The sequence below is a fragment of the Lethenteron reissneri genome, chromosome 37 (assembly GCF_015708825.2).
Source record: "Lethenteron reissneri isolate LAM-NWPU_2019-01 chromosome 37, ASM1570882v1, whole genome shotgun sequence".
Lineage (NCBI taxonomy): Eukaryota > Metazoa > Chordata > Hyperoartia > Petromyzontiformes > Petromyzontidae > Lethenteron > Lethenteron reissneri.
Genome location: NC_083815.1, coordinates 9,287,239 through 9,313,747, shown reverse-complemented (window position 1 = coordinate 9,313,747; position 26,509 = coordinate 9,287,239). Strand labels below are relative to the sequence as shown.

Here is a 26,509-nt window from a genome sequence, read left to right as displayed (position 1 = left end):
GTGCCATAGATGGATACGATTTTAGCCGAAAGCACTTTCATTGCAAAAAAAAAAGATCAAATGCATTAAGCGATGTTCTTTTAAGAGATTCACAGGAGAGCACAATTGTCAACTTGGGCATGCTCTGCTTACCAGCTACAGGGCGTACTGCGTTAAGGGAGCCCAGTGGCTCAGCGTGGATTGTGTGTGTGGTCTTTATGCTGCGCAGTGGCTGTATATTTGCGAGTGGCTTTTATTAACAAGGCCAGGTGCAAGCAACGGGGAAGTCGACGGTTAATCGAGATGATTTCCTGACATGATCGTAGCACGTTGTCCGTTGATAAACAAAAATGTGGCCTCTGTTCATGGAGTCTGTTTTAAATATTTTATATCGTCTGTTTCCACAATTTTATCCCGGACTGTACGATCGGCGTTGCGTCGTCAGACGAATAAACTCATCGGGCGCTCTCACGGAGCACTGCGACTCTTCATGCTAGATGATCGCCCGTGGAAACAGATAATCGGAGAGAAACCTTTGAGACCCCCTCAGGTGACATCTATGCCACGCGGTAGGTGGCGGAAATTTTCAACAGCTGTGACCAAGAATCGAACCCAGGTTCCCAGGTTTGTGGTGCAGCGTACGAACCACTGCGCCACCACTCCCTTCTCAGGCCCCAACACACACACACACAATTATTGGTTATTTGAGAGGGATTAGTGCCTCCATGCTTCGGGAGCGATCTTCCACCGGGGTTGCTCTGGAGACCATGTCCCCTAGAGCGGCTGTGTGGAGGCGTCTGGTTTGCCAGGCCTTGGCCTCCGCTCTGTGGCACGGACAAAGGAGAAGACAGACAGGGCAGGCTCAGCTGTGGGGCCACACGGTTGCCTGTGGTTACGATTTGTGTGAGCTGATTCTGGATTCTCCCTGTGAGTGGATTCTCTCTGCGAGTGGATTATGGATTCTCTCTGCGAGTGGATTATGGATTCTCCCTGTCAGTGGATCCTGGATTTTCTTTGTGAAATTCGCTTTTATCTCTCTCTGATGGTATTCTGGATTCCAGATTCTCCTGTAAGTGGATTCAACATTCTCATTTTTTTCACATCCAGAATCCCAAAAATGGATTGGATCTTGGATTGGATCTTGGATTTTTTTTTTGGGAGTGAATTTCAAATTCTCCCTTTGATGGGATTTTTAAATCTCTTTGTGGGTGGCTTCTAAAATCTCCTCATGCAAATGCATTCAGGTATCAGTAAAATAGCAAATTCACCAGTGAAATTTGTATATTTAGTGAACGGAGACTTTAGTCATAAAACTTTTCCCAGTTATCTTCTGATTGTGCTATATGCATCATAACCTGGAGAGAGAAATAATTTGGAACTGTTGCATAGAGTAGTGAATATTGTATGACGGAGAACAGTTTGTGAAAGAATACATCACATAGCTAATGCCGAGGTCCCTTCAATTGCCTCGTATGCAGACTATGGACTCTGCATGTCCTCACATGCCCTGCTGTAGACAGAAGAGTTTTTCACACAATGATCAAACCACGAGCTGGAATAAGCGGCATATAGTGAAAACCAAATTTAATGCCGTCATTGGTGGGCAGGCTGAGATAATCAACTCGCTACGCTTGGTTTATGTCTGAGTGGTTGTCTTTTTCAACCCAGGATCTTAGTAGTGCCCACTCAATGCTCATGCTCAAGTATTAACCCTCTGAGTCATCTCACCAGCTCCGCACACAGTGATTGCTATTGTGCAAATATTTATCTTGCCACGGATGTTGTACTCTTCTTACGTATTCAGAATCAGAATATTTATTCTGGAGGAATCCAATGTCCAGTAGGGGCGGGTCAGAAAGTTACAACAAAAATACAAAAACACGATAGGAGTGTACAGTATAGAAAAGGTAAATAAATCACTTAAAAAATATATAAATGAAAACTAAACTATTTTTATTTTACCCACTGAGCTATTATCTTCCTTTTTCAGAAGCCACCTGGCCACAAATGATAGCTCAACAAAGTGGCCTTTGTTGAGCTATCTAAGTAATCTAAATGCATGTTTATAAATTTGGAGGCAAAATCCAGAGGACTCGGAGAAATCCACGTGACCATGGGGAGTACTTTTTGTTGAATTGGTGTGACCGTTGCTTTGGCGGAAGGAATTCATTCAGAAGCTCAGTCAAAGTGTCTTCTGCTAAAATGCTCATATCTATTGGTGGCTCGGAGCCAGTGGTGGACATTCTGCCTTCCCACGACGGTGAATTCAGGGCTAAATATGATGACCCCATGGTTAACTTCCCACAATGTGGTGCTCATTCGAGTGATCCTGGAAAAATAATGGGCATCTGGCAGAGATGGCTCAGCAGTAGAGCCAGCAGCTGACAATGACAAGGATTCCATTTCAAATCCTGGTCGATTGTTGACTCAGTCCATCATTCCTCCATGTTCCATAAAATGAGCACCACTTCATGTTGAAGTCAACAGTGGTTGTCCCATGGATGGACTCGCCGCTGACGTAGGAATGTGAAATTTCCCTCACTCGTTAAGGGATGTACGTACACAGGGGGTGGACACCATCTCGGTGTTCATTTGAGCAGGAAATCACTTTGGCTTGAGGTGACCTCTGACCAGGATTTGCACTTGAGACCTGATTGAGTGAAGCGCACTTAATGCCACCTGAAAAATCTGGGCAAAAATAATGTCGAATCATTGTTGAAGTCCAGTCGTTGTAGGACGTAGTAGAGCACCCAAATCATTATCAGAAGGTCGTGAATTCAAATCCTGCTCATAAAATGAACTTGGCCCATCACATCCCTCTGTGTCTGATAATATGATCACCACATTGTCGGAAGTGGGGGGGGGGGGGACAAGTTCTTGTTCTAGTGAGGTATTTTTCCAGTGTGATCATTCATGCGTGTTTTTGGGGGGTAGCGACTTCCTGCTAGCGACCAATCACACACGGGGACGTTTTGACAGATGATGGACCCGCAAGCATTTCCTGTGCTCAGAACACAGCCCCTTCGGAGAGAATACGCAACGCGCCGCGTTATTCATAGCTTTGCAGAGCGGTCGCTGCCGATACGAGCTATTAATCTGCCCGGCTTCCTGCTTATACAATCACAGGCTATATTTGGATATCTTCATCAAGATGAAGCTCCTTCCTTGCAAAATACCTTCGGAGTCGTTCTTGGTGTTCCTCTAATTAGAAAAATAAACATCTCCATCCATTTATGTCAAATACAAGCCATGAACTCTGCACACTTTGGCGCAGTGGCCAGGCTGTTGATACGCTTTGGTGCCCACTTTGCAGCAGATTACGTGGTTTGGTAACGACGGCCAGAAAGTTCGGGCGGCTGTGACGAATTGAACTGCCAGCGCCGTGCAACGTAGCAAACTGGCTTGAGTTGTTGTTCTCGAGACGGGGAGATCATTCATCGGTGTTTGGTCACTGGGTTGATGCCATTCGTCGTGACTTCTCACGTAATGGAGTAGTAGGCCGCGTGAAGGCTTGCCGTCTCCCGCTCCGCCTCGATGTAAAATAAAATCATCGTTGTTGTTCTACATCGACATCAGCCATACGAAGACTACGACGACGACGACAAAGAAGATAACTGGCAATCACACTCACCGCTCCCTGGCCACTCATTTTCTCGGATCATTAGTTCTGCTGTGCTGCACAAAACGTTTGTGTGTCACGCGTGGCCCTGGTCAATATACAGCGTTGCATTGATACTGCTGTGTAGGCATCTGCGCTTGTGCTGTATAGATGTCTCTCCGATGTGTTTTCGGGTTGCACCGCGTGTTGTTCGGCACGATGTCCAACGTTTTTTCTTCGTGAGCTGGCAGCTTTTTGAGACTATGAATAGGTTCAGGAAAATGTAATTGATGCCACCTGGAATCGCATCGGAGAGTAATGGCATCGCGTTGAGCCTGTTGAAGGTTTGTTAATGTCAACAGTTGTGCCTCCCCTATAATTACAGCACTTAACTCACATTTCAAATCCTGGTTGTGGGCACGATTAGTCCATCATCCCTCCAGTGTCAATAAAATGAGTACCACTTTGTAGGCAGTGATCAGTGGTTGCCCGATCAAGAGACTGACCAACTGCCGTGGGAATGTGGAATTTTCACCACCGGCTCATGCTTGCCTGTGCGGAGACACTACACAGTATTCCTCTTGTGTTATCGGCTTTATATTTAGATGAGAGTATGACATTCCATTTAAAAACTAACTTCAGAAAGCCAGCGCACATCCTTGTGTCAGATCGGCCCTGGAAGACAGTTTCACAGAGCTGCATTCAAAGTCGCCGTCAAATCACTGCGTTCGAGAACCCAGTTTTAATCATAGGGTGACTTCCCAGATTCAAACCCTGAATCTCAGCACAGCCGGCTCAGTGTTGTTCCACAGAATGAGCCATCTGAGCCACTTGGCTTCCTCCAGACACTTTACTTTGCTGAGATAATCCTCACTCAAAACTCAAGATGCATTTTGACATGTGTGTTCTGCCCGCTTGGGATGTTTGTCCACTTGTTGAGCATTTTTTTTGCATTTGATGGGGAGGCAAGAGGAATTCCCAGAGAAAACCCATGCATACCGAGGATGAAGAAGCTATGTGACTTGCTGACCCGCCCCTACCGGATATTTGTGAAAAAGCTTCACAGTTCATCGATTCCCCCAGTCTAAGTGAAGATTATGATATTCAGATAGACCAGCAACCTGCTTGCTGTACGAGGCATATTGTTGCACTGGGTGACCCCACATCCATCAACCCCACCTCCAACCGCCGCTGGATTTTGCGTGTACAAGCATCGCTGTCACACGTGATCTTGTGGAGTAGTAGTAATGCGGTCAATTTGGGTGCGTTCGCAAAATGTCGTGCGAGTTTGGGCTCGGAAACCCATCGCCGCTGAATGCAGCGTCACGGCTCACAGCGTCATCCTCCGAGTATCGCTCTCGCCCCTCTACTACTGTCGTGGCGTTCACAGTGTCTTCTCACCCCGTTCGTAGAAAAAAAAAAGCAAAAAGGAAAACGTCGACAAACGGCTGTGCGAACGGGATGGGAATCGCAAGCCGCCGCGGGAGCGTTTGGCAGCGCTCCGGAAAGTGGAGCAGATTCGGCTGTGCCCAGCGAGGAGTTTGTCCTTCCGCCATGGGCTTTGTCCTGTCAGGGTTTTCGCTCGATCTTCGCTTCATTTCACTTTCGTTGCCACTGTGTGTACGACCCGCTACTGAGAAGTGGGTTGGGGGTTACGAGGGCAGGGTAAAGAGGGGAGGGGGGGAGGGGCTTTTTATGCAGAAGGAGGGAAGGAAGCAGAATGCTGCACTTCCCCTGAGTGTTCATGTTCTCGGGAACACTGGGCAACAAATGCAGCCGGCAGCAGATTCTTGTGCAGCGCAACAGGGGGTGGGGACTTTTGCATCGATGTGCCGGATGCATGGTTGCTGCAGGGTAGCACTATGGGAGCTTGTGGTGAGCCATGCCAATGTGTAATAATATTCGTTTATAGACCTTTTAAGAATCCATTGCTAAATCGAATGCTAATTAAAGGCCTCCCAATGTCAGAAAGAAATATGAGCTAGGCTTTTGGGAAGATCCACGGTCTCTGCTCAGATAGTCCTGATTGTCTTGATCGACGTGGGTGGCAGGGTGGCGTAGGGGTAACACTTGTGCCTCACAGCAAGAACGACCTGAGTTCAATTCCACAACACGGCACCTTCATGCATTTGCAAGTTCATCTATACTGCATGGGTTTCCTTTTGGGGTCTGCGATTTTCTCCAATAGCTATAAAATCTATATATATAACTTATTGGCCAAATATCTCAATGCTGAAACTTTACCTTCAAAATATTCTATTGGGATTTCCGCAGTAACATTGCACCCCCCTCCTGCAAAAACTTGTCAGGACCCTCCTGAAAAAGAGTCTTGAGACTCGATGAGGTGTTTCTGGATAAGCAATCATTACAATAACAATAATATCACATAGTGACGATGGTGGAGAAGTTGAAATGGACCGACCTCATGCAGAGTCTACAATGGTGCCTTCTGAGGCAGCGGAACCCCGCGCAGAGTCTCACGTCTCAACCACTACCGTCTTATATACAATTTAACAATTGCTTGAAAGTGCCTTGGGGATATATGTATTCATCTTTAAGTTATTTCGCACCGTACGTAGCCATTGGAGCTTATCGGAGGTGCGGGGATAAGGTGCTATATATATAAAAGATAAGAACGTTCAGAGATACAGTATGAGAGAGCATCTGGTGTGGTGGCCTGCAGAAATCAACCTGTCGAGGTGTTGTGTTCCATTTGAGTCACTTCAACCCGAAAGTGATTCTCTTCTCCTTTTCGACTGCCACACCCGAGTGAGCCAGCAGCACAGGGCCCTCACGGCACAGTCGTTTTCACACCGGTTATTTTCCGTGCCGAGCCAAAACCAAACTGTGAAGCGTTAGCCTCACGAGCCATCTCAAGCTCTGCAGCCAAGCAAGGCCCAGGGTCTGGATGTTATTGTATTTGTCAAATGTTGCACCAGTCGGTGCGCTCTATTACTATTTTTTTGGTTTTACCAGGTAAGGCCCACTGAGCTGTGTAACTCTTTTTCAGAAGCAGCCTGGTCATAAATGATAGCTCAACGAAGTGGCGTACACATTTTAGCAGAGAGAGAACATGCAAACTCAAATATCCAGGCGTCAAGTCGAGATCGAACCGACAATCATAAAAGAGAGTTAACATCTCGATCCGTTCGATGCATGCGACGTCCAAGGCATGGCTTGAGTTCTGCAGTGGGAGAAAAATAACCAATCCAGTGCCCCTTTGATGCGTGCAACGCTGGCTCAGTACGGCCCCGGCGTGGAGCGGGCTGTCGGGCGCCACAGCAGTAGTCGTCGCAATGCCGGTTCACGCGGCTGGAAGTGCACGAATTTGGCAGCGAGGAGGCGTGGGTTAGGTTGGGCCTCCTGCACACGTACGGAGGGGCCCACGCGACGCGGTGTCTGCATTCTAGCATGGGAGGAGGAGGGATGTTTCCCATCAAATATTTTGGCAGCGAGGCCTCTTTGGAATTCACGATGCTTGTGTTTTCTGATCCGTTCGCTATTTGCTGGCCAGCAAATCTCTTTGAAATAGTCCTTTGTGGCTTGGTCAGTATTCCTGCTTGTATTGTCGGTAATGCTCACTACATGTAGCATTTTTATACAGTGCAGGATTAGTACTTGAATTTGCGTGAAATGCTGTAAGCATTTGCGAATTAGCGTTGTGTGCTTCAGCGATCAACTTGAGCTCTGAGCCAGGTTGCATCGGCTCTGCGGTTCTGTTCCTGCTTCAAGCTGGAATGTGATATAAGAATACAATTTCAACACATTCGTCAATAACACTGTGCTCTTAAATGGAAAAAAAGATATAACAGGTGATTTTAAGGAAATGGCCCTTCTTCATAGAACATCTAAGAAGGGCCATTGCCCGAGATGTCACCCATTATATATTTTTATTTTAAGACCAGAGTTGTATTGAGGAATGTCTAGAGTTTTTTTGTTATTTGCGCCTTTGCATCACTGCCAACGTAGCAGCTTCATCAAATAATTTGGGTGATGTCTATGAACACATACTGCCCTTTTGTCAATCCACTGCTGGATGAGGGCCTCCCCCACACCGTCTGGGCCCTGTGGGTTATTTGACTATACCTCACCACACTGCTCAATACAGATTTGGTGAAGGTGGGCAGCATAGATGAGTGCAGTACAATTATGGATTCGGCTGTACTGCCCTGCGTTGCCCACCAAGCCATGTGGCGACCGGTCCGTGCGCAATGGCCACCCATCCAAGCGCTCTCCAGGCTCAAAGCCTGCTTAGCTGCTCAGATGTGATGACATCAGGGGCATTCCAGGTGATTGTCAGAGGCTTGATTTATACGGGAAAGTCCATTCACCACAGTGGCGAGATGTTAACTACCTCGCCTGGTATACAGGAGGTCGTGGGTTTAATCCCGACCCTGTTGCCTGTATATTTGAAGTTTACATATTTTCTCCCCGAGGTTGTGTGGATTTTTGTCTGGGTCCTCCGATTTTTCCCTCTACATTTATAAACATGCATTTGGAGTATTTTGCTGCTGCTTTAAATTTCTACACGATAAGCCACTTCATTGAGTTACCATTTGTGGCGAGGTCTCTTCTGAAAAAGAGTTGTGTAGTTTAGTGGGCCTTACCTGATAAAATTAAAAGTTTGTTTTATTGGTAGTTAAAATATACTGTTCGCAATAAAGTGTGGACGGTAACTTAATTTGAAAGAGTAAACGTTTACGTGTTGACGTCTTGGGTAGAGAATCATATTTGCAAGTTTGCCATTACTCACTTATATAATATACCTTCATAATGCTATTTATTTAATCCAGACAAGCCTGAATGACTCTCATTACTCTTTTTCAGTCATGGCCTGCTTTGGAATGTCGAAGCCAATGCTGCTTTAATGAGTTGTTTATGAAAATATGCCGGAGAATATAAAAAGAGTATCCCATGTTTATTCTAGAAATAGACTGCAGATAATTATTTGCACCTTATAAATATGTGACCTAAAATCCTCCATAGTTGTCTCAATGGTCTGTTTGAATTCAATAAAATAAATATTTACGGAGATTAGATAATGAAATAAATCCTTGTAGTATGCAGTGCCGTGTATTTATTATACTGAGAGACGGAAAGAGGGGGGTACAGTGTTAGTGAACCAATGCCAGTTAGATGCATCAAATTGATCTTTGAAAAAAAGTATCACAATAATAAGAAGAGAATACGTCTGCTTCACGTATCTGTCTTTCCACGTAAAAAAATAAATACCACAATGTTTCTTCCACGACCCATCAGCCGCACGGCATTGATTCAAGACACGCAAACTCTGGACCTGTTTGGACATGAAGCGTCTCATCAGCAGTCGGGCGAGTATGTGGGCTTGGGCAGGTCACATCGCCAGAGAAGAGGGACGATGGCTGATGGACAAGACTGGTGAAAGAACGTCAGCCCGAGGAGGGGGAGCGCCACTGTGAGGGCGACCACCTGTGGAGATGGAGCTGTGAGATCAGTTCGTGTGGAGGAGTGAGATGGATTGTGGCACCGCAGGGCCACGAGGAGTTGTCGGTTGTGTGAAGACCTTCATGCTGTCGTGGATAGGGAATGAGCGACGTTGATACGGCGTACAGTACAACATCGCATAGTCGGATTCGCCGGGGAGTGAGGCGTAGGCGAATATGTGAAAAGGTCGGTTACGTGAGCATCTACAGAGGATGGCAGGTTATGCCGTGCGTGCACTAATAGATCACTGGACAGAAATAATGTGCAAACGGATTTAAACACGGAGACGACGCTTCGCTGTGCTCAAGAAGTGAACGGATGTACGCGGCATTGACGTGCATTGCTGTTTGCGAAAAATGTCAGATTTGTGAATATCTCCGTACAGAGACAATAGACACCACGCACAAACACTGCACCACTGGGCGTGTGCTGTTAGTTGGTCGGGGCGGATATTACGCGACTCTGGAAAATGCCAAGTTGTAGCGCACATATATGAATGTATTTTTTTAAACGTTGAGTCTCATCCACGGTTGTTAAGACAAGACGATCAATACCCACGTAATTTTGTTTGAATCGTCATTTATCTATATTAAGCTGCTCACCTCTCAGTGTTGTGTAGAATACTCTGGAGCGTTGCCAATATAACCGCAGCTCCTTGGGCTTGTCTCTAGGCAGGGCTCCTGGGTTAAAAATAAGACCGGGTCACTGCAAAGAAACGGCAGGGCAGCCACCGTCTACTTAAGGAGTCTTTGGTGGAACTAGGTCAGGTCCCTTGTACAGGTTAATTCGAACAGTCCTACAATTGCTGCTGTGTCCTTGGATGATCTGGAGTAAGGCTGATGTTTTTTTTTTCCCGGGGATGTCACGGTGGGCACGGAAATTGTGACCTTGATTAGATTAAGCGAAATCTTGGAGTATGCCTGTAGAAACGCATTAGATTAGACGCTTCCTTTATTTCCTTTCAAAGCTGATTTTTTTTTTTAAACAGCGTCATGCGCTGAAATACAACGATGAAATACAACACAACCAATGTAATGCATGGCTTGGTTGCAGTTATTAGCAGCCCGCACGTACTTTGGACATTTCTATCCAGCCATCCCACCATCCGGCCATCCCGCCATCTATTTTCACTTGCAATGTGCCTCTGAGTCCATCTTCATATCTATTTAGCATTAGTCACTGCTCTTTGGCAGTGTTGGAATTTCCACTTTGCTATGGCAGAGCCCAATGTCTGCATCAGACAACCACCACTCCTTGACCAAATAGTGCAGCCTCAACAGGTTTTTTTCTGAACTCGCCCCCCCCCCCCCCCCCACTGGAAATATGTGACAAAGAGCTTCATAGCTCATCGAATTTCTGAAGGATAAATAAAAAATTTGATTCTGCAAGATTCTGAGCTGGTATTCATTTAACTGACCACAGTGAGATGACGATGAGCATGTCTGGAACTATATTCTTAGGTGTTTTCGGTAAAGTCACGTAGGTAAAACATTAAAATTAATAAAAGTAAAATAAAATAAAAATCACGACGTTTCGGAGGCAACACAAGTCTCCGTCATCAGGTGGGACCGTCACCGCCAGATTTGCTGCATCAAGTGAGGCAATGATTCAAGATTGATGCAGCAAATCTGGCTGTGACGGTCCCACCTGATGACGGAGACTTGTGTTGCCTCCGAAACGTCGTGATTTTTATTTTATTTTACTTTTATTAATTTTAATGTTTTACCTACGTGACTTTACCGAAAACACCTAAGAATATGAATCCTTGCAGTCACGAAAGCTTCAAATCTAGAATGTCTGGAACTAACCTGTTCTTGTTGGATCTCAGCAGCTAAGCATGGATTAGCCTGGATAGTAACTGGATGGGATAGTAACTGGATGGGATACTACCTCCTGGGAACACCCAGGTATTGAAGGCCTGGGCTGCAATGTGGCCAGTAGATGACAATGCTGCAGTGGTTTCTTGATTGTGTCCAAGTGTAGCTTTGTTCTTTTCCTGGGTACTCCAGTTTCCTCCCACGTGACAAACACTCACTAATGCAATTATCCTAACATCCCAATGCAAGATCCTTCTGTAAAAGAGGGTTGAGACTCATCTAGGCGTTCCTGGATAAATAAAAGCATTCGTATTGTTATTCATATTACCACAGTTCTGTCCTCGCTGCAGTTTTTTACTATCAACATTACAACTGGGAGCCCTGCTAATCCACTGAGGGAGCAACCCTGCCATCCATGACGATAAACAGAAAAGAGATAAATGAGTGATGCTGTGATGGGATATAATATGAATACATCTTCCCCACAATGCTCAGGCATAACACTACCCGCCTGCCCATCCCTTGCTCGCCCACCCACCCACCCACCTATTGCTCGCTCGCTCTCCCGCCCGCCCGTCCCTCGTTCCCTCGCTCGCACGCTCGCCCACTTCAGCAGAATCTATAAACGTTCCTCTGCTTTCTGGCATGCTGCCTGCCCTGGCTCTTGCTGGAATCGGTGTGCCAGTGACGCACAACAGCGCGGATTTGCACGCTGCTGTACGTTCGGACAACACGGCGTGCGACTGCCCTGCCGTCTCGCCGGGGACACACAGGAAGGGGCCTGTCCTCGGTGGGAGATACCCAGTGACGTCTGGGGAAATGTGCAGCGTTCCGCTGGGAAGAGCCCTGTTGGTCCTTTCAACTTTGTTTTTCTTTTTGTATTTCCTGGGAAAGGCCGAATGAGTTGTTTAGGTAATTCGACGGCGGCGATGACGATGTCCGCGTTGCTGGCCCTGGCTTTAGCTCTCGGCGACCCCTGGTGACCCCTGGTGTCACAATCTCCGAAAGAAATTTCGACACGAGGATTTGACGCTGTCACGTCACGTAACTTGCGTGCATCATTGGGTGATGCTTGAAGACGCTCCGATGCTGCGATTGCAATACCAGGAGTCAACATTTGCAAAGGGACTCCCTGCTTACTTCCCACAAAGTTCTACTGAAAGTCTTGTTAATATTGTATGGTCGTGCAATTATATACATAGGTATCTCAAAGGTTATTGTACTTAATGCTGTAGTCAAACTGTATCGGAATTGGAACATGAAAATCAGGCGTGCATAAATTGAGCATTACACGAAATTAAATATTAACAAACGTAGATGTAAAAAGCGCTGAAGGAAATCGGGGTGCAGGTTTTCATTGTGCATGCTTGGAGGTGTTGTTCAGGAGGGATGCTCTCCAATTCTCACGGAGTCATCTTACACCCATTTTTTTTTACATTTTCCACTTGTATCTAATTGTGCTGTCATCATCATGTTATGAGATGAATCCAATGCGATCTTTCACAGAGGGAGAGCATCCCTTCCTGTTGGAGAACAGACTGTGGACGCGGATATCACAGAACTACCTCTGAGGTCCCTTTAAGTGACCTCTGGCCCCACACAATAGAAGGAAACATTTTCCATACCCACTCGGACATTTAGAGTCATGTCTGTCACATGGCAGTGAAACTAATATTTTAATTCTTAGAGCTGAAATTTAGAGAAATCAAGTAAATAATGGTATTCATGCCATTTTTATTCTGCAGGGCACTCACGAAAGTGCTACATTTTACAGACGGATATAGTTTGCCAGTCGGAAGTGATTTGCTCTGTGTAATCCCCGATTGAGTAATCCACATCTATTCGGATTTGCCAAAATTTAATCGTGACGTCACGGGATCTATAACGTCCACTGCGGCACAGGCGGAAGCGTAAGTATCGTACGGTCGATACACCTGCAGCGGTAACCGGTGGTGGGGGGGTGGGCAGCCTGCCGGATTTGAAACCGCGAACCTCCGTGACAACGAGCGGCAAACGCGCCACCTGCCAGGCCACGTCCACCCCCCCCCCCCGACGCGCGGCTGTGAGGCGTGAGTAACCGCGTGGTGAGTGACTGGTGGCTCGCGTGTCTGCTGCCCACCCTCTCACCCAGGCTGCGGTGATGGCCGGGGCAAGATCCTCCAGCGTTTTCCTGCCAAGGAGTGGGAGGACGCGCCATTCCCGCAGGGCCTCGAGCTGGTGGGTGCCTCGTTCCCTCTCGAGCGCCGTGTTTTAGCCTCTCACTTTGTGTTGTTTTTTTCTTTATGCCGGCGCTCATTTCTTTACAACTGCTTTTTGTGTTTTAGTTTGTTGTCCTTCTCTTGCACCTCTGATGAGCACGGTTGGCTACGTACGGTGTGAAAGAAGTTCAATATACATACATACATACAAACAAAGGGCGCCGTGGTAGCGAGATGTTAACTACATCGCCTGCTTTACAGGAGGTCGTGCTTACATGTGCGCACATGTGTGCACATGTGCGCACATGTGTGCACGTGTGCCTACATGTTGCGCACACGTGCATTCGTGTGTGCACTTATGTGTGTGCGAACGCGTGCGCATGTCTCTGTACGTGCGTGTGTGTTTGTGCATTTCCGCATGCTTATGTGTGTGTTTCGTGTTGTTTGTGTGAGTGCACGCATGCGCGTGCATGCACGCTGTTGAGTGCCTGTGTGTGTGTGTAGCCTGCCACCAGTGGTGTGATGACATCACCACCACTACATGGAAAATGGCAGCTGTTGTTCTTGTTCAGCGTTCAAATCCATCGACCGCCCTGATTATTTCTGCTGGGATGCTGAAAACCATAATAGTGCTATGCCACCTCTGCTTCACAGCACGCGTTAAAGATCACCTGGCGTCAGTTCGCAAGAGTAGGCCATTGTGTGCTGGCGTTGAGGATCCAAATTTGCCTTATTAAAAAACGACACCACAAATTACTACCGCAGCAATCATCCGCCCCCATGCTGGTAGACTAATGCCCCTGGTCACTCTTGCAAATGAGACTCTCCTGGTGTCGTGAGTTCTCGCCTGGGTAAACGACAGTAACTTGAAGCTTCTCGTCGTCAGTCGTCGCTGTGCGTGCCTGCGTGCGTGTTGCGTCGCTCAGTTCTGCCAGCCGAGCGGATGGAAAACGAGCACCGAGAGGGTTCCGCCCTCGTTCTTCGTGGTGGTGCTGACGGACATCAACTCGGAGAGGCACTACTGTGCCTGCCTCACCTTCCAGGAGCCCTTCCTCGAGCCCAGCGTGAGTGCTCTTCAGCCCCAAGGGTGCTGCGGTGGCGAGGTGTCAACGACCTCGCCTGGTATCCAGAGGGGTCGTGGGTTCCGATCCCGACCCTGACGTCTGCTGTATATTTGGAGTTTGCGTGTATTTCTCTGCTCGTGGTCGCGTGGATTTTTCTCTGGGTCCCCCGTTTTTTTCCCTCCACATCTAGAGCCATGCGTTTTGCGTATTTGGCTGCTATAAATTTCCACGTGATAAGACATTTCGATGAGGTTTCATTTGTGGCAAGGTCACTCCTGAAAAAGAGCTATATCGCTCAGTGGACCTGTACCTGGTAAAATAGAAAAAAAAATGTTTATTAGTTTAAGAAATAATGTTGTTCACACCCTTAGTGTGGGTGCATTTGTTCATAACCCAATGTAAAGAAAAATCTGAACCTGGATTAAAATGTTGCGCACATTTGGCCGGCCATCTCTTCACCACCAGCAGCGATGGATGATGGCCGATGGTCAAGGATAATGACAGAGTGGCTACCACAGGATGGAACGCATCTGGGAGGACGTCCACCGAGGAATATGCGGCAGTGAAATCGGCTCGTTTGCCGGTGCCAGGTGGAACGCTGCATCGCAGGATCCACGGGAGATGACCACGACTTGGGGGGAGGCCTTCATCCAGCAGTGGATTGATCATGGCTGATGCTGAGCGCCAGTTGACCGACGGTCTGTGGGGCGATGAGACTCTTATCTTGTCCCGTGTGTTGTGTGAGTCTAGGCGGGGAAGACGTCAGATGACAGTGATGGAGAGGAGGAGGAGCAAGAGGAAGTGGATGACACAGGTCTCGTGAAGCCGGCACAAGTGTTTGCTCCCAAGAGCCTTGTCCTGGTCTCGCGACGGGACTGCACAGAAATCTTCAGGGTTGGTAGTCCCTCGTAATTCGTTCCGCGATAAAATGTGCGTCTCCTTTTGAACGGCGTTCATTGGTGACACCGCTCATGCCGCCGACACCGCCTCTCGCGGGATGATGACACGTGCCTTGCCGAACCCTCGCAGCGAGAGCTCTCACATCACAGTGCGTCAGTAGATGATGTTACAGAATTACGTCCGCAGTCACTTCAATCGACGTCTTTTGTCGGTAGTAATTTTTTTATTTTAGTCTCTCGCCTTGGGCTGTGGATTTATTTGAGTAATTCTATGAGATTAGTTTGACTAAAGCAGTCAGACATTTGGCCAAACACCATCATAATTATTTGGTATATACGGTGGGCCAATTCTTTTCCACCCAATTTAATCTGATCAGCCCTATATTATCAGTGAACTCAGTAAATTACTTAATATAAATATACCGCAAACATTTTTGCAGCTTTGGTTTTACTCAGTTCCCCGCTGTTTTAAATCACGTAGCTAAACTATCTTGGTCCGGTGCCTTCATCCAAACTCGTTACTTTCGTTTCCTCACAGTCGATCGCTTTTTTGGCCTTTGGTCGTCAGTCGTAGTCATCGTCGTGCTCGAGAGATTTCCATCCGCTCGCTCATTGATCCATGAACGGAAATTAACCACCGAGGCGGCCACACACAAAGGGCCCGCGATTCGCACGCCCTGCTAAGGGGGTGTCCCGCTGCGTGTTGTGTAAAATCCTCTTGGATGAATCTTGACTGAAAGCTTTCGTGACTGCAGGAATTCATATTCTTGGGTCTTTCGGTAAAGTCATGTAGATAGGTTCAAAGAAAATATACAAAAATAACAAAAACTACTTGGATGGTCGTCTCCGTCTCTCTCGCCCTCGTGCAGAACTGCCTGGGGCTGCTGTACACGGCGCACACGGACAGCCTGCGCGTACCCCTGGAGACGCTCGTGGGGAACCTGTTGTCATGTGTGGTGCCCACGGCAGGCGGAGCGCAGGTAACCAGGAACCCCGCCCCCCCCCCCCCAACTGAGTTTGTGAGACCCCACTGCAAAATGGCCAAGGCTCATGCACAGCCCCTTTTTGTCAACCCGCTGCTGGATGGAGGGGCCGGCGGCAGGTGACGATGCACGCCTGTAATCCAGCACTGTGGAGGGCGAGGGCTGGTGGATCGCACAAATGTTGCACAACTCCCTTCACGCGTTGCGTCTAGAATGTCATGCCCAGGCTTTCTTGGAGAAGGCGGAACAGCAAAAATGCGTATTCCACTTCTTCCGCCTGTATGGGATATAGTGTTTTTCCCGCGCACGCGTGGGTTATCTCTGGGTGCTCCGGTTTCACCCACATGCAAGCGCTCGTTAATTGGCCGAAAACACCTTCATATATAGAGAACCGCAGAGCTTGGAGAATTGTTGGGCCCGGCTCATCGCGTGGCTGGCCTTCTTGCTCGTCTGTGGTTCCCCGCGCCTCTGAGTCGTTCTCTCTGTACGAGAGCGAAGCGAACACTGAGTGCCTTACGCCCTGCAGGTTGTGGGGTTTTGACCATACTTCACCACGCTGGTCCATTGCCAGATTGGTGAAGGTGGGCAACATAGATGCGGGGATAGAGACGTTCAGTACAACAATGGTTGGATGCTGCACTGCAGCCGACAACATCCTGCTGTGCATCGTAGCGACCCATCCAATCACAATCCAGTCTCGACTCTCAACCCTGGAAATTACAATTACAGTCATACCCCGGATTTTGTTGGGGATGCATTCGTGAAAGGTACAGCGAATATTGAAACGACATCAATCAAAGCAAATTTTCAAAATTGTACCGTACAGTACAGTACATTGTGAATGACGCAAAGTAGTTCATGTGCAGGGTAGCTGAAGGCTGAGAGGCGACAGGATAACGAGAAAGGACAGACGACGCTGTCAGCGACGTAAGTATGGGGTTGAGGCGACGTATTTGCGAAATGATATGAAAGGCAGCGACGTCAATCAGGATATTACTGCACAGCGTTATTGCGGTTCACTAAAAATGAAACGATCACAGTTCTAGTTGACCCTGTGTCTTGCTATTGTATGACGATGATGCTGATGACGAGCTGTGTGCTTGCAGAAACTCTTCTCGCTGGGGGCGGGAGACAGGCAGGTCATCCAGGCGCCACTCAACGACACCCTCCCCATCACCGGGAGCAGCGTCGCCATTCTTTTCCGGCAGCTCGGTAATGACCCCTCCAAGTCACCGGTGTCCGAGCAGAACCAGGTCGAGGGGTCACCATTTGCCCGTGCGGTTGATTCCTATTGTTTACGTGTTAGGCCTGTTTACCCGGCAAAGCCTAAACGAGAGTTTTCTGGCTTTTCTTTGGAAGGGTCCTGCCAACTTTTTGTGGTCGGGTGGCGATGATTGCTATGTGTGTAGTCACAATAGAGTAATGCGCGGTGTCATTTTCACATTTGGCAAAGTGGGACCATGACGCCGGCACACGATGGCCTACTCTTTGCGAATGACGTGACGAGGTGTTTAACGTCTGCTGTGAAGCAGGTGGTTCGTATCTTCACGGTTAATGCACACACAGCACTATTCATCAGGGCGCCAGTTGTTGGTTGCCACCACACTCGCCGTAATGCCCTTCCATTTTGGCTGCCGGTTGCGGAACGAATCATTTATGAGGTCGTACTCATTGCACACACACAAAGTGCTTGTCACAAATGAACCACAATACTTTGCTGATCTCGTCAAGGAGCATAAACCACCATTGGAACCTCCTTTGCCAGTAGCAAAATATGATAATAGTTTTTTTACCCTTTTATCTGGCAACAAAACTGACACCTTTTTTACAAGGAGTCATGTTTGCATTGACCACAATACCTGCGGTCGGAATGCAAACAAAAAACAAAACTCTGATAATGTATGCACTGTCCTAGAAATTGATTGGTCCACACCCGAGACAGCTTTTCTTAGAGCCTAGTCTCACATGGTGTTAGACCAGATGACGCCAAAAGGTGCACAACTCAAAGACAATGCACCATCAGAGTATGAGAGCTCGGGGTAAGCATTTACACCATTGGAACCTCCTTTGCCAGTAGCAAAATATGATAATTGTTTTTTTACCCTTTTATCTGGCAACAAAACTGACACCTTTTTTTGCAAGGAGTCATGTTTGCATAAACCATCGCGCAAACTCCGGTCATTCTCGCAGCGGCTTTTGGCCAGCCATCGAACTAAGATGGTCACTGCATTGCGTGCTTTCAAATGCACTTTTGCGGCCGTCTGGAACGCTCTTCCTTTCGATGTTGGGAAACACTTTTCAATCTGGATTCAAAACTCATTTTTTATAACTGCTTTTTGTGTTTAGTCTGTTGTCCTTCCCTGCACCTCCAATTAGCACGGTTGATTACGTAGGGTGCGAAAGAAGTTCAACATATGCATATATGTATGCCAGGTCAAACAAGTCTTGCACAGTCAGTGCTCTACTTCCCAAGGCTCTGCCCTGACAGTCTTATAACCACCACCTTCTGGCTTTAGCTCTTCCTCTTGCTTTCCTACCTCTGGGTGCCCACTTGGCAGTTTCAGGAACCTGCCCATCCTGCACACATGGCCCGTCACGACCTCCACTTCTTCATTACATCTACATCGTTCTCCTGACATGTTCCATTCTTCCTTTACACATCGCTTACCCCTTATACCACTCTGACATTCCGAGCAACATCCACCGTCACCTCCTCAAGGACTCTAAACATTTGTGTTCCAACGGCTTTCTTAAAGTCCAACTCTCTGACCTATACAGTAGGAGAGACGTGCATAACGACTTGCGTATCATCAAGATCATAGCCACCAGTTCCATTGATGTTGCCACTTCTCACCATCGCTTACCTCGCTTTGGCCAGATCACTGCACGTGCCGCCCGTCTGTGTGTACTTACTTCTGTGTGGTGCTGTGCTGAGTGGGCTCGACTAACAATTGGAAGGGCATGAGTTCAAATCCCAGCCAGAGGTCAGTGTCAGTTTATTATCTAGAGAACTCATCAGTGACGGGTCTGTCAGTCTATTCTACAAATATGCCATCAGACCATTCTGCCAGTGTATTGTCCCCATGGGACACCACGTGTAGTAGACCAGTGTCTCAGTGCTTTGTCCAGAGATCCCCATCAGACACCTGTCTTTTGACACCTGATGCCACTTTGTCACAAGCCCGCAGTGGAGATTACAGGCCCTTGCTGCGGGAATGTAGGATATTTCCACCGCTGGCGGAGGACCACCAACAGAGATGAACTCTGTCCTTTGCACCTTTCTGCCGTGTCAGAATTTCAGTGGGCTCGATCCCGACCCTGACGTCTCGTTACCCACCATGTAGCCCCGCTAGCAATGTGACAACCGGCCCGTGCACACACAATTGTCATCCATCCAAGCACTCTCCAGGCTCAAAACTGATTAGCTGATGAGATCAGATGACAATCGAGGGCATTCCAGGTGATTTTGTCAGAGGCTTGATTTATACAGCAAAGTCCATTCACCACGGTGGCAAGGTGTTAACTACCTCGCCTGGTATGCAGGAGGTCGCGGGTTCGTTCCCGAACCTGATGCCCGTATATTTGAAGTTTGAATTTTCTCCCCGCTGTCACATGGATTTTTCCTGGGGTCCTTCGGTTTTTTTTTTCCCTCCGCGTTTATAAACATGCATTTTAGAGTATGTGGCTGCCATAGATTGTCACGTGATAAGCCGCCTCGCCAAGCTATTATTTGTGGCCAGGTCACTTCTGAAATAGAGCTGTGTAGCTCAGTGGACCCTACCTGGTAAAAGAAAAAAGAGTTTTAGTTTATAGAAGGCGCGCCCGGGAATTGATGTAGCTGACTGGTGGAAACTCGACGCTCGCCACAGCATTGTGCCAGCTCTTGGAAAATCTCGGACGTCCCGTTTTTGTTGTGACGTTTTTGCAAGCCGTCGCACGGCCAAGCCTTTTGCTATCTTGGGCCGACGTCCTATGAACTCAATATCCGATCAGGTCAGAGCGCTTTTGTAGCGGTGACTGCAGACGCCAAGTCTAAGCCCTTGTCTCGTTCCAATCAAAGCAACTCCCGCCTTTGCTGTGCTGCTGACGTAGGCTGCAACGGTGACTGAAGCCGTTGTCCTTGTCAGCAAGTATTGCCTTGCAGCAGTTTGGTTCACAGGCATTGCCTCACGGTCGGCAGCAGGCATTCAAGAAAGGACAGTTTGGGCAATTTGACAGTACAGTAATCCCTCGTTTATTGCGGTTAATGGGGACCGGAACCCCTCGCGATAGGTGAAAATCCGCGAAGTAGGATTGGCCCCCCTAGGAATTTCGTGCTCTCATTCGTCGATCTCGCGCCGGGAACCAATCACGTGCCTTGTCTGAGTGCCCGTGGGTACAGTATGTACAAAGCCTCTGAGAGAGTTTCTCTCTTTGTCTGGCATCCTGGGAAACCGTTTCTCTCGCGCATCACGATGAAACAACGCTGCTTCCCGCAATACGGCTGCCGATATGGCGGTATTTTTGAATTTTTATTTTTCGATGAATATTTTTGAAAAATCAGCGATGCACTGAGGCCGCGAAACTTGAACCGCAAAGTGGCGAGGGATTACTGTAGTCTCACCGACTTGTCTCTGATGGGGTCTCTAGACGATAGACTGTCAGACCGGTCTCTGATGGGGTCTCTAGACGATAGACTGTCAGACCGGTCTCTGATGGGGTCTCTAGACGATAGACTGACAGACTGGTCTCTGATGGGGTCTCTAGACAATAGACTGACAGACCGGTCTCTGATGGGGTCTCTAGACAATAGACTGTCAGACTGGTCTCTGATGGGGTCTCTAGACAATAGACTGACAGACCGGTCTCTGATGGGGTCTCTAGACAATAGACTGTCAGACCGGTCTCTGATGGGGTCTCTAGACAATAGACTGTCAGACTGGTCTCTGATGAGGTCTCTAGACAATAGACTGACAGACCGGTCTCTGATGGGGTCTCTAGACAATAGACTGACAGACCGGTCTCTAATGAGGTCTCTAGACAATAGACTGACAGACTGGTCTCTGATGGGGTCTCTAGACAATAGACTGTCAGACCAGTCTCTGATGAGGTCTCTAGACAATAGACTGTCAGACTGGTCTCTGATGAGGTCTCTAGACAATAGACTGACAGACCGGTCTCTGATGGGGTCTCTAGACAATAGACTGTCAGACCAGTCTCTGATGAGATCTCTAGACAATAGACTGTCAGACTGGTCTCTGATGAGGTCTCTAGACAATAGACTGACAGACTGGTCTCTGATGGTGTCTCTAGACAATTGACTGACAGACCGGTCTCTAATGAGGTCTCTAGACAATAGACTGACAGTCTGGTCTCTGATGGGGTCTCTAGACAATAGATTGACAGACTGGTCTCTGATGGGGTCTCTAGACAATAGACTGACAGACTGGTCTCTGATGGGGTCTCTAGACAATAGACTGACAGACCAGTCTCTGATGGAGTCTCTAGACAATAGACTGTCAGACTGGTCTCTGATGGGGTCTCTAGACAATAGACTGACAGACCAGTCTCTGATGGGGTCTCTAGACAATAGACTGACAGACTGGTCTCTGATGGGGTCTCTAGACAATAGACTGATAGACCAGTCTCTGATGGAGTCTCTAGACAATAGACTGTCAGACTGGTCTCTGATGGGGTCTCTAGACAATAGACTGACAGACCAGTCTCTGATGGGGTCTCTAGACAATAGACTGATAGACCGGTCTCTGATGGGGTCTCTAGACAATAGACTGATAGACCTGTCTCTGATGGAGTCTCTAGACAATAGACTGATAGACCAGTCTCTGATGGAGTCTCTAGACAATAGATTGACAGACCGGTCTCTGATGGGGTCTCTAGACAATAGACTGGCAGACCGGTCTCTGAGGGGGTCTCTAGACAATAGAGGTGAATTGATGAACTTATTCAGATTTTCATTGTGGCTTCATGACGACTGGAGTGAGGAAAGCCCTTCTGTTGGACCAGTCTGGCATTGTCGTTAGACTAGAGGTGAAATAATTTGCCCCCCGCCCCCGCCCTGCCCCCCCCCCCCCCGCCCCAGCGATTGGATATTAAAAGCCCACGATGCCAAGGTCGTGATTCGATCCAAGGGTATTTTATTTTACCACTCGTGGCTGCAGGGTTCACGTGAACCCATCACATGCGGTGGTCGCAATGTGCCATGCAGGAACTTCTCAGAGCACCACGCTTGTGTACTCCCGGCACTTTTCAGACCGGTTTCTTTTCCTGAACTGTGATTTATTCATGTTTTTCCCAGAGAGGGGAAATAGCAGTGAATGTGGGCTGCAGGACTAATATGATTAATACTGGAACTGTTAACTTCATATTTATTGCATATAATTTTTACAAATGTGTGTGTTTCTATCCTTTGTATGCTTCTCCTCCATGTGTTTCTCTACCACACCACCGATTAGCATGATTGGCTTTGTACGGTGCGAAAGAAGTTCAACATACATACACCATGTGAGGGTGCGGTAGTGCAGTAGTTAGTGCGATGCGTTACGAACCTGGCGAACTGAGTTTGATTCCCGCTGATGGCCAAAACCAGTGACGATTATCTGAATCGGCCTTTCTTAGGTCGACTAAGCCTCAAATGAGTACCAGGCATCGTGTTTAAATATCGCTGCCAGGGAGACAGAGGTGGTACGGTGTGCTCCTGGCCACCCACCCCATTGTGTACCGTGCCGCCCTTCGTAGGTGCTCGTTCACAACACTTGGCCCAACAGCCTGTCAAGGCTACGAGGAGTATCTTAGCCCAAGCGCACCTAGCCACGTGCTTGTATCCCGTGTGTGTGTTGTGTGTCATTATCCCCTGCGTGAATGCTGCCTTTGACCAGGGATTCGCCATGTCCTCAACCTCTTCTGTGCCGCCGTCACGGAGCACAAGGTGCTGTTCCACTCGAGCAGCTACCAGCGGCTGAGCGATGCGTGCCGCGCCATGCTGGCGCTCATGTTCCCGCTCAAGTACAGGTCAGCCGCGCGACGAGTGTGTATGTGTGTGTGTACGTTGAACTTATTTTGCGCCGTACTTAGCCAGCCGCGTGGCTGGCTGGGCCCGGTGGTTCGGAATGGCCGCGTATTATCAGTCACGCCTTGGTGGCCTTGGTTTGGCCTCCTAACGCACCTTCGCTCGGGCTTGAGCCGCTCGGTTGCCTCCGAGGACGGGTGAAGCGGCTCGGCCATGGCTTGGCTCAGGCTCGGTTCGTGGAAATCCTGAGCACGGCTGGGATATTGCTTGGAGCCGGCTCAAGGGTAAGCTTGGCATTGAGCCGCCTCATTGGAGCCAGAGCCAAGCGTGAGCCGAGTGGGGACTAAGAATGAGATTCATCGATTACAATTTAATTGTTTTTTTCATCTTTTCCCCCGCTATGTAATTAAATTGTCCTATCGAGAGTTGTGCTGTTGGTATTGTGTCGTGGCCACCCACCACACCGTGTGCCGTGCCGGCCTTTCATAGGTGCTCGCTAGCAGCACTTGCCATAACAGTCTGTTAAAAGGCGATTAGGGCGGGGGTGGATCTTTGTCTTTTTTTGTTTGTTTGTGTATTTCCAGCTATCCTTACATCCCAATCCTGCCAGCCCAGCTCCTGGAGGTGCTGAGCACGCCCACGCCGTTCATCATCGGTGTTCACTCCATGTTCATCAACCACCTGCCCGACCTGGTGAGGCATACACCATTGGTCCTTGAGCTGTCATTGGCCACAAATGGCTTATCGGTACCACCCAGGGTGGCAAATGCTAACAATGATTTTACTTCAGAAATGCATCTCGAGATCGCAACGATGTATGATAGAAATGTCACCGTGCTTTGCTTTTCGCTATACAATATTTATTTTTACGAGAAAAATGTTGTCTTGTGGTACATTGGACAAAGAATATTGTGATGTGAAACATCTACGGCACATGGAAATAACAGGAAGTGCATCTATGAAACAGACGGTATGTACATTAAATTTCGATTTAAAGCTTTCGTGACTGCAGGGATTCATCTTCTTGGTTCTTTCGGTAAAGTCACGTAGAAGGGAAATAATAAAATAATAAAAATTAAACATAATCAAATAATTCTCACGACGTTTCGGCCACAACACAAGCAGCCGTCTTCAGGTGGAGCTCTGTGCCCATGGTGTGTAGTACTGTGCATGGTGAATACTGGTGAAATTCTCTGCCCCAGGTGGTATCAACAAAACCTCTTGGCCCATGAGCTACACTCAAACGTCAACTGAAGTGACTTTAAAAATAGTTCTGTGACGTCTGGCTACGGAAGCTACGAATGAAAATTACCTTATCTCGTGACGTGGATCCGGTTGCAGAATCTATTCTTATATTGCTGCTCAAAGTGGGATTTCGTGGTCGTAAAGTCCCCCCCAACAGTTCCCCCTCCCCCCCCAACAACTCCCACATGCCACCATTGTGTACAGGTGGAAGGGGCGGTGTGGTCTAAAGAAGAATGGGCGATGTCTAAATAAGTATAACCCGTAAAAACAAAGTTTTTCACTCTAAATCCTTTATATGCGTGGCGGCTTGAGTCCTCTCGTCCTCTGGCTTGAGATGGCTGCCACCTATGGGTCAGATGATTGTCTGCAGTATTAAACAATTGGTAATTAAATATTAAATTTGTTTTCCCTAAACAGTGTAAAAATTTGTCTCGCACAACGAGTCTGTGTGCAAAATGTCAGCTCGATTGGATCACGGGAAGTGGGTTAAAAACGACCGAAAGATTTGCACGGTCGTAAGCAAGCAAGCAAGCACGCAAGCACGCAAGCACGCAAGCACGCAAGCACGCAAGCACGCAAGCACGCAAGCACGCAAGCAAGCAAGCACGCAAGCACGCAAGCACGCAAGCACGCAAGCAAGCAAGCACGCAAGCACGCAAGCACGCAAGCACGCAAGCAAGCAAGCACGCAAGCACGCAAGCACGCAAGCACGCAAGCACGCAAGCACGCAAGCACGCAAGCACGCAAGCACGCAAGCACGCAAGCACGCAAGCAAGCGAACTTAATATAAAGGATTTAAAAAAGAGAAAAGCAACCTGAGACGAAAGTGGGAATAGGTGGCACCTCACCATTGGAACCTCATTTGCCAGTAAAAAATATGATAATAGTTTTTTTACCCTTCTATCTGGCAACAAAACTGACACCTTTTTTACAAGGAGTCATGTTTGGATAGACCACAATACCTGCAGTCATAATGCAAACAAAAAACATAACTCTGATAATATATGCACTGTCCTTGAAGTCCTTGAAGTTGATTGGACCAATCAACTTCAAGGACAGTGCATACATTATCAGTTATGTTTTTTGTTTGCATTATGACTGCAGTTATTGTGGTCTATGCAAACACGACTCCTTGTAAAAAAAGGTGTCAGTTTTGTTGCCAGATAGAAGGGTAAAAAAAACAATTATCAGGTGGCACCTCATCGGGAAGGGGTGGGGCCTAAGGAGGAAGGGGGTGGGGCATAGAGAGGAAGGAGGCGGAGCCTAGAGAGCAACGAGTGACCCAGAGGTTGAACTACCCTGTTGATTATGGGAATTAAGGTATATAATCAAGCACACGGAGAAGGCTGCAAACCTTTAGTGCCACAGATGTTGCCACACTGGCGGGTCTAGGCCATAAAGAAGGCTGTCTCTGGTGTAGGCCAATCAGTTTCAAATACAATGCATGTTTGTTGGGCATGTTCACCACATGTACGTGTGGTTAATGCAAACTTGATGCCTTGCAAAAGGTTTCTATTTGGTGTTTGAACATCTTAACACCTGTTTTATTGCCAGAAAGGGTAAAACCTATTATATTTTTTTCATACGGGCCCCAACTATTTGGAATATATTTGGGGCAATTAAGAAAACAATTAAAATAATTCCCTAATGGCTGAGGTATAGTTTTAATGACATCAGTAAAATTAAATTGTCTTACTGGTCAATGAGTATTGGTGGCAGCACTTATCTCTGTTGGTAGCCAAATCAGTAGTGGAAATTCCACATTCATATGGCAGGGGACCGTTAAAAATTGGCTTACCACTGTCGAATTTTCACAAATTGGTACCTTTTTTTTTCAACCCGAAGAGACGATGACCTAAGTTGATCCCCAACCGGCACTTCCATTCGTAACGTCCTGATTGTGAGCCGAGCGTTTTGACCACACCTCCCGTGGTGGCACTCATCTGGAGGCGGGGTTCTCCGATCACGCAGAGATTGAGCTGCAGACCGTGAGATGGTGCCTTTTGAAGGCAGTACAGAAACTCGGTGTTGCACCTTACAGTTTCTGTCTGGCATGAAGGGTGCTTTCTCCTAATATACGCGGGTTTTCTCCAGTCGATCCGATGTCCTCGCGCACACAAAAAAAATACCCAATATGGAATTGGTCAACAATCCTGGACAGGAACATCAAGAAAATTATTCTTGAGACTCGGTGAGGCTTTTTATTTGTAAATATTCGTTTTTAGCCTTATCCTGTGTTAAGCTTTGTTGTCACGTG

The 26,509-nt window shown here is 47.7% G+C and overlaps 1 protein-coding gene across 2 annotated transcripts in view; it reads left to right on the top strand.

The window, feature by feature from the left end:
- The window catches only part of LOC133351500 (myotubularin-related protein 5-like), a 103,228-nt gene that overhangs the window by 27,366 nt on the left and 49,353 nt on the right, over positions 1 to 26,509 (top strand). For both annotated transcript variants that reach the window (XM_061566760.1, XM_061566759.1), the window contains exons 2-8: positions 12,989 to 13,074; positions 13,982 to 14,119; positions 14,870 to 15,013; positions 15,888 to 15,998; positions 17,108 to 17,213; positions 22,877 to 23,009; positions 23,592 to 23,700. In XM_061566760.1, coding sequence (XP_061422744.1) covers positions 12,989 to 13,074; positions 13,982 to 14,119; positions 14,870 to 15,013; positions 15,888 to 15,998; positions 17,108 to 17,213; positions 22,877 to 23,009; positions 23,592 to 23,700 — 827 coding nt within the window. The remainder of the gene's footprint in view (positions 1 to 12,988; positions 13,075 to 13,981; positions 14,120 to 14,869; positions 15,014 to 15,887; positions 15,999 to 17,107; positions 17,214 to 22,876; positions 23,010 to 23,591; positions 23,701 to 26,509) is intronic.